The sequence below is a fragment of the Myotis lucifugus genome, unplaced genomic scaffold, assembly GCF_000147115.1.
Source record: "Myotis lucifugus unplaced genomic scaffold, Myoluc2.0 scaffold_471, whole genome shotgun sequence".
Classification (NCBI taxonomy): domain Eukaryota; kingdom Metazoa; phylum Chordata; class Mammalia; order Chiroptera; family Vespertilionidae; genus Myotis; species Myotis lucifugus.
Window position 1 is genome coordinate 105 of NW_005871519.1, and position 8,689 is coordinate 8,793.

An 8,689-nucleotide genomic window follows, 5' to 3' on the forward strand; every position below is an offset into this window, starting at 1 on the left:
GGCCCCGCGGGGTCTGTGTCTCTTGGTGGGAAGTTTCCTTCAAAGAGCAAAACTGGGCATCGAACGGCCCCCCGAGAACTGAGGGGGCTTTACAGGCACAGATTCGCCGGTTCTTTCACTAGCTCATGGAACGTGCAGAACCTGAACGCGGGCTCAGAGCCGCGAGCACAGAGCATGTGTCGATGACACGGCTCAGGTCCTGGGAGCGCGTAACCTGGCCTTCCCTCTGCAGATGGTGTGGGAGAGCGGCTGCGTGGTCGTCGTCATGCTGACCCCGCTGGCGGAGAACGGCGTCCGGCAGTGCTACCACTACTGGCCCGACGAGGGCTCCAACCTCTACCACATCTACGAGGTACTGGCCACCGTCCCCCTGAAGCCGCACCTGCAGCCAGGTCCCCACAGGGGCCAGCCCCTGGGCCAGGTGTCCCCTGGGCCCCGTGGTCAGTGACACTCAGGCCTCCAACAGGCTGCGCCCTGGGACTCGGACCCTGGGACTCAGACTGGGACTGGGACTGGGGCTGGGACTGGGACTGGGGCTGGGGCTGGGGCTGGGGCTGGGGCTGGGACTGGGACTGGGACTGGGGCTGGGACTGGGACTGGGACTGGGACCTGGCGTGAATGACATGGCTCTCACGGTTGAAGTTCTAAAATGCAGACAGCGAGGACGAGGAAGTGGCCTCACGGGTGCTGTGTGCAGCCGGGCTGGGCGAGGCTGTAGGATCCGCTTCTAGACAGACCTGCCATGGCTCTCATTGCTTCCTGACCCCCCCGCACCAGGGTCCCCACCGCCCTGTCGGCCTTTATATTCGAGGGGGACATGCCGGCGAGCGCACTTCTCTTCCTGGATTTCCAGCCCACGTCCGGGACCGGGACGGAGCCGTAAACTTGGGCAGCTAAGTCAGGCCCTCCCTTGGCTCTGCCTTGCATTGAACTCAGAGTGCTCGGTCCCGGGGGAGCCATGTCGGAAGCAGAGAGATGAACCCTGGCTCTCCCTCGTGGCTCCTGGTCACCGAGGGCGTCAGCCCCAGCAGGCCCCAGGGCCGGGGCCTCGGCTCCTTCAGGCCCGGGGATGCCACCTGCCACAGGCGAGCTCCCGTGGACCACTGGCCTTTCTGTTCAAATGGTGATTTTTTCTAGAAGGCTTGTATGACTTAGAAATACAAAAGACAAACCCTGGAATGGTTGTGGATTGTAACACATTTTTCCAGTTGTTTGAGCATTACGCCCTCTATGACATCAAAAACCAACAGCCACAGTTACTTTTTGTACCAACCGGGATGAAATTGAGACAGAGGGCCCCGGTCTGTGGGCCGCGCGGTCTCTGTGTCGCCGACACCTGCCCCCCCCCCCCGCCCCCCGCTGTCCCACAGGTGAACCTGGTCTCTGAGCACATCTGGTGCGACGACTTCCTGGTGCGGAGCTTCTACCTGAAGAACCTGCAGACCAACGAGACACGCACGGTGACCCAGTTCCACTTCCTGAGCTGGTATGACCAGGGCGTGCCGTCCTCCACGCGGTCCCTCCTGGACTTCCGCAGGTAGGGCCCGGGGCCCCGCGGGGTAACGCGCTCCTGCGCCCGAGGCCGAGGGCAGGCTGCCGGGGCCGCACGCCGCCCGCTGTGAGGCGGGCCCTCCGTTTGATACGCACAGATTATAAGTGCATTTTATGTAGGAGAGACCGCAGAGGAAGGATTATGTTAAGTCTATTAATTACAAGAGGCTTTCTTATCTCAGGTGTGAAATCGTGAGGGGGGACTTGGTATCTTAGAATTGTAGGGGAAAATGGTTTTTCTGTTTTTTAGGGGTTTTTTTAGAATTTTGTTTATTTAATCTTTTTATTGATTTCAGAGAGGGAGGGAGGGGGAGGGAGAGGGAGAGAGATGGAAACATCAGTGATGAGAGAGAATCATTGATGGGCTGCCTCCTGCACGCCCCCACTGGGGATTGAGCCCACAACCCGGGCACGTGCCCTGACCAGGAATTGAACCGTGACCTCCTAATTCATAGGTTGATGCTGAACCACTGAGCCACGCCGGCCGGGCGGTGGTTTCTTAATTACAGCTGACATTCAGCGTTGTTTTTGTTAGTTTCGTGTGTGCAGCATTGTGGTCAGACAGTTATATAATTTGCAAAGCGACCCTCCGGTGCCTGGTGCCCGGCCGTCGCAGACACTGTGGTCTCGTCAGCCCTGCCGCATGCTCCTCCTCCACGCGATGGAGGCCCTGGAGTCTCCACCTCAGGCTCTCGGGCATAAAGCCCGCCTCTTAGTGTGGACACTTGTCTGGTTGGATCTGACGGCTTCGCAAGCAAGCGTGGGCCCGGCTTCTAAAATGGGTCGCCTTGGCGGGACGCCGGGGTACCGTCAGCACGTGACTGTGTGTTTTCAGTGCAATTTTGAAACTGACAGTTTTAAAACATCCAGGCTTTTGTTCATGCTCTAGTCACCCAGTGGGCTGTCTTGCTTGAATGTGCACTAATTGAACCGCTGGGAGGAATGTGAGGTTCCATCCCTCTGGCAGGAAGATGTTGACGATGCAAAAAAAAAGCAAAATTTAAGACAAAGGTTCCTTGTGCATCAAATGTGATGACAAGAATAGGTGAGCATTGGCTCTGTAGCGGTGGTAAATGAACAACAACAACAGGGAAGATGAGGTTGAGCACCATCGGTCACTAAGTCCACAGGTTTGCAGAACCTCAGGTGCTCATCCGCTGGCCTCCTGCCTCCTAAGGAAGTCAGATAACTGACCAGGAAGAGGGTGTGGCCGGCATCACACAGTCCCGGATGGCTTCCCAGCCTCAGGCTACACCCAGAGTCCTTGATTCGTGTGTTAACAGATTCTTAGGTTCTGGTGTTACTATTTCTCTTGCCTTTTAGTCCACTTTGGAAAAATAAATGTCTTCCTGTGACTAGCTCTTTGGACCCTGTGGCATGTGAGAGCTGGAGGCGAGATGTGCGTTTCCTCGTAAGCATGGCCACAGGTGCACCCAGCGTCCGCTGCCCCGTCCCCTCCTGCGGGGGCGGGACACTGCGAGCCCCAAACACTGACACGGTGGCCATGCAGCCTTCCTCCCCCGCCATCACAGACATCTTCTTAACAGGGGCTTATGTCTAAAGACAGGCTATCCCAAACCTTACCGGGTCCTCAGACAGTGGACAGTCCTGGCGGGTGGGTGTGGCTGCAGAGAGGGGAGCCCACTCTCATCACCTGTGTGTCCGTCCTGTGTGTTCATATGTGCATATGGGCCTATTTCGGTGTCCGTGTCTACATATGGAATTAACCACACAGCCCACCGTCTGCACTTTCTGTCAGGAAGGAAGACTGAAAGATTGGACTCTCCAAATTCCCTCTCTCTGGTGCTGGGTGCTCAGGCTTGAGCAGGAGTTGGTCACGTGGAAGGGAGCACACGCCCACACACGGTTTTGAAGCCTCGTGAGAATGGAAAGCTGCCCGGGCTGGCCTCGTTGTCTGCACCACAGGCCCGCTGAGGTCGCCATCCGTAGGCACCAGAAGATCGGTGTGACCAAGCGCACCCTCGGGCGTTGGCCCACACCCAATGGAGGCTGTGTGATTCTCTGTGCAGATTAGTAAACAGCACCCACAGCCCAGGCTCCGGAAGGCGGCTGGAGACTCTGGCCACCCCCACACAGCAAGGTGTTCCCTTCCCGGGAATAGCAGGCAGCTCACGCCAGGGCGCCAGGCAGGTACCGCGAGGTGTCACTGAGCACCTTTGGAGCCCAGAGGGGCATATTTGCACCTTAGAGGGAAGCTGCTCGGCTCAGAGGTCAGTGGCTTCACAGGCGAGGGCTTGGCTCTGACGCCTCTCCCTTCTCTCCGGCACGTGCGCTCCCTCACGCTGCTCGCTGTAAACTGGACAAACCCTTACTTTGCCAGCTCATTAGCGGTGGCCGGTGTCATTTTTGTGGCGTTGCAGCTAGTAATATGAGCCCAGTTGCATAGTCACAAAAGTGATCATTGGAAACTGTGACTCTACTGCAGGGCAGTGCGGGGACCCTTTCTGAGCCTCTAACGACCTCTGACCTTGCTTGCTGTTCCTTGCCGCTCAGGGACTGAGGGTTGGTTTGTATCACTAACCCTTCCTCCGAGAAGCCCTCCTGTGTCTCCATGTGCGGCCTCGCTCACTGACACTTGGTTCTGATGGCGTAAAAGGAGGCGGCCTCACGTGGCTCGTCTTGGCAGATACTCTGCCTTGTCTTGGGTCGACCAGATGAACGTTTCTGTTGACTGCGCGATGGTGTTGCTCTTCTGTTGTGGTGTTTTACTTCATAATAAACCAAGCACCTGATTCTTTGTCAATAAAATTCCACAGCGTAGCAGCACCTTGTACTTGCACTGGCGTCTCCTGGCCCTTTGTCGATAGGCTTAGCACGGGCGGCTGGAGGGATGTTACAATTACAACGAGACCTTCCAGGTGCTGCTGAGCGGGCAGCCAGCACGCGTTGGCGGAAACACCTCAAGTGTATCACAAAGCGAAGACGGGAGAGCACGTTGAGCCCCGGGAGCCAGGGAGGTTTTCTGGCTACGTTTTGCCAATGTGCTGACCAGCCGTAAAGGGGCGCTGTGCAGCGACACCCCACACCCACGTTTTCTGAACCCCCAGTTTAAGGAAGGACATCTGGTTATATTTATTTCTTTTTTCAGTGTCCATGTTTTGTGCTTGGGCCCATCAGAAAAAAATGACCAAAGCCTGTGACTGACTAGTGTGTGACCGTGGAAATGTTGAGTGTAGTCCTTACAAATGGGCCTGGGCTATGGAGCGAAGGAGGGTGTACAGCTGAGCCAGCAGCTGAGAAGGGAAAGGGAAACAGCCAGAGACAGAGAAATGTCCAGTAAAACCTTCTGTTTGAACATTAAAGACCTGTAGAAATAGTGCCACCTAATTGTGCCCAACCACTGAGCTTGCTTGATTCTGCACACGCACACAGGCACAGTGCATGCACATACATGTACAAATACAACACATGTACCAACACGCACATGCACAAATGCACATGAGCATGGTGGACAAACATGCACACATGAATGGATACATGTGTGCGTGCATGTGCATCTGCCTGCACATGTGTGTGTGCGCATGCATACACATGTGTGTGCAAGCACAGACATGTGTGTGCACAATCATGTGTGTCGCACAGACGTGTTTGTGCCCATTTGCAAACATGCACACACATGGATGGACAAACGTGCTTGTATACGGACACACACCTGCACAAACACACGTACTCACCCTTGGGGTACAAGGTCTGGCATCGGTTTACTAGCGGTGATGCTCACGTTGCCTTTGCATCTCGAGTAAAAAATGGGAGGTTCAGGAGAAGTGAGTGGATCTCCTTTCCACCTGCTTTACTCTCAAAGGGCCAAGACCCTAAGGCAGTGATGGCGAACCTTTTGAGCTCGGCGTGTCAGCATTTTGAAAAACCCTAACTTAACTCTGGTGCCATGTCACATATAGAAATTTTTTGATATTTGCAACCATAGAAAAAAAACTTATATTTTTGATATTTATTTTATATATTTAAATGTCATTTAACAAAGAAAAATCAACCAAAAAAATGAGTTCGCGTGTCATAGGTTCGCCATCACTGCCCTAAGGCATCTGGCTCCCGTGCGCTGCGGGTTTTAATGCATTCACCTTGACTTCCCCACCACTCCCGGGTAACGTTGCAATGTACACCCAGAGCAAGAAGGTTCCGGCAGAAATGGAGATGTGGCCCTGGGGACACTGGGCAGCTTGTTGACCTGCGTTCCTGAGGCTCCTCATTGTTAGGCCACCTTTGGAGGGCCTGCAGCTTTAAACAGCGTGTTCAGAGGCAGCAGGCAAGTCCCAAACTGCCCAGAGCGGGTGGGTGCATGGCCTGTGCAGGGCGCATCTTGTGCGTTCAGGGCTGTCAGCCTCCCTGAGAAGTACCCCGTCTGTTCACTCCCTAAAGGAGGCAGGAAAACACAGCACGATGCTCAGGCTGCACAAGGTTAACCAAGGTTTTGTCATGAACCGGTCACCCGCCGTCCCCCGATCCTGTCCTCTCAGCTTGTTGGGTTTGTACCAGAGCAGCCAGTTGATTAAAACTTTTATTGATTTTTAGAGAGAGAGGAAAAGAGAGGGGGAGAGAGAGAGATCAATGTGTTGTGAAAGAGAACCATCGATTGGCTGCCTCCTGTACATCCCCTACGTCCCCTAGTTGGGATCAAACCCACAACCCAGGCATGTGCCCTGACCGGGAATCGAGCTGGCAATCTTCCGGTGCAGGGACGACGCCCACTCAACTGAGCCACTGTTTCTCCCTGAGCCAGCAAGCAAAGAAGCGTGACACGTTCCCGTTTCAGGACGAGGAACAAGACTGGCCGGTTATTCTTTTCCACCTTTGCCTCACGTCCCCTGCGGTACAAGTTCCAGACACACCCTCACCGTTCCTTCCAGGACCCAGACCCGCCTCTTTCCTCTTTTTCTTCATTCAGAGCCATCCACTGAGCAGTTTCATGCCCTTTCTAAACAGGCTGGCTTGTCTCACTGGCTTAAACAATTTTGGAGTTTGCACAGTGAATTTCAGATGAGCCTCTGTCTTGATGTAGTTATAAAATCTCAATCTATGCTTCTTGTTGATTTTCATAAATTCTGACCTAAAATCTGCACAATGAAGTTGTTTCCAAACATCCCCAAATTTATTGAAATGGGAAGCATGGAGGGTTCTCTCTTTTCCACGTCCAGCGCGGCTAGAGAGCGGTCCGGTTCCTGAGTAGGGGCGGCTGGAGATTGAGAAAATGAAAGAAAGAGACAGACACAGAGATGGAAGGGAAAAGCTGGGGCCGGGTGGGACCGCTGCCCTCTTCTGATGGAGAGACAGGGACCCAGCACCCAGCGTGTTTATTTTATACCCCAAATACCAGGAAGTTTCACCAAAGGTCAAGACAAAGGAGATTATGTGCATTCTTAGATGGGCCCGAGTCCTATTCATTCCGGGTGCTTGGCTGGATTTACATAATAAAACCCACTCCCACGCACCTGGGCAGAAATGAAGGTCAAGCTGAGAACACTTCTGCCTTTTTGGCAAGATGCGTATCCAAGATGCCTACCGCCCTGGATTCAGCTGACAGTTTATTAAAGAAATGCCCATGTGCCGTCCCAGGGGCTCTCTACAGGGAAGGCTTGTCTTGAATGCAGTTGCGGTTTCTCCATCATTAGACACCCTTTCAGAGCCACATTTCCAAAGGGTCCCTGTAAGGCGCTGTCGGAGACAGAATAATAGTGTTCCGTTCCGACACGATGTCTAGATTGTAAGGGATTTTGAGCAGATATTACAGAACTCACACATTCAGGGAGGAGTCTGGGCACCCATCACAGTTTTTAAAAAGGTGCGATTAACTGTAGGAACGAGAGAAAGGGCCCCGGTGGCGGCGCTGCTGCCCCTCGACCTGAGGCCTTGAGTTCATGCGTGTAAAGGGGAAAGGAACAAGGGAACGTGCAAGAACTGTTTGACGGTTTCTAAAGCTGTTTATCACTGAATATTGAAAAGAAAAAGAAACCTTTGAAAATGTGTGTGTGATTTCGATTTCTTCAAGCTGCCGCAGACGGGCGCCCAGCTGCGGTGTGTTTGCTTTGGTTTAGTGGTGGTTTGGCTAACGCGGCGGAGACGTCGCAGTGCGTAACTGTGATTCCTGTCTCTTTTTATTTCAGAAAAGTAAACAAGTGCTACAAAGGCCGCTCTTGTCCAATAATTGTTCACTGCAGGCAAGTACAACCTTTCGCGTGGGTTACCCAGCATCTGCTACTTCCCAACCAGGGTCGAGCTTTCTGGTGGCTCCACAGTCACGTCCACCTGGTGCAGGTCACGAGACCAGAGAGAGACGCGCCGCCCTCAGCTCCGTGCAGCCGTGCCGTGGGGCCCAATACCGTGTGCGCGCACGTGGCGAGCCACTGAGCCGGGCACTAGTCTGTCGCCACCGGGTTTTCTTAACCCCCGTGGAGCCACCACATGGCAGCTGGGATCGGCGTTTCCGATCTGTCACACTGTCTTGGCCGAGCTGGAACCTGGTGCCAACGTGAGGAGCACAGGGCGGTTGTGAGCAGGACAGAACCTGTGATGGCACAGGAGTGTCCACTGCGGCTCCCGGCGTGAGCCCGGCCTTTAGGTGGAAATTCTAGGCTCGGGCCCTTCTGCAGGCCATGCCCACTGGTGAGAGCTGGGAGGATGCAGCCACCTGCCTCGGTGGGAGCCACACCACTTCCTGCAATGGCCTTGGAGGCGCCTTTCTGCCAGGAGACGCGTCTCAGCATCAAACACCATGCCTGTCAAGACCTGTGTGTGCACGTGTGTGTGTGTGAATGATGCGTGATGCATGTGTCTATTTCTGTGCATGCCTGTGTCTGTGTGTGTGTGTGTGTGTGTCTTGCATATGTATGTCTGTGTGTGTCTGTGTGTATCTGTGTGTCTGTGTGTATCTGAGTCTGTGTGTGTCTATGAGTGTGTGTGTCTGTGAGTATCTGTGTGTGTCTGTGTGTCTGTGAGTGTCTGTGTGTGTGTGTATGTGTGTCTGTGAGTGTCTATATGTGTCTGTGAGTGTCTGTGTGTGTCTGTGAGTGTCTGTGTGTGTGTATGTGTGTCTGTGAGGGTCTATGTGTGTCAAATGAGTGTCTGTGTGTGTGTATGTGTGTCTGTGAGGGTCTATGTGTGT

The 8,689-nt window shown here is 54.0% G+C and overlaps 1 protein-coding gene across 1 annotated transcript in view; it reads left to right on the forward strand.

Annotated features, from left to right (window-relative positions):
* Positions 1-232: 232 nt before the first annotated feature.
* Positions 233-8,689, forward strand: part of PTPRN2 (protein tyrosine phosphatase, receptor type N2) — a gene marked incomplete at its 5' end in the record, with an annotated part of 19,206 nt that continues 10,749 nt past the window's right edge. The window contains 3 exons of the mRNA XM_006103203.3: positions 233-352; positions 1,371-1,537; positions 7,692-7,745. Of these exons, the coding sequence (XP_006103265.1) occupies positions 233-352; positions 1,371-1,537; positions 7,692-7,745 (341 nt within the window). The remainder of the gene's footprint in view (positions 353-1,370; positions 1,538-7,691; positions 7,746-8,689) is intronic.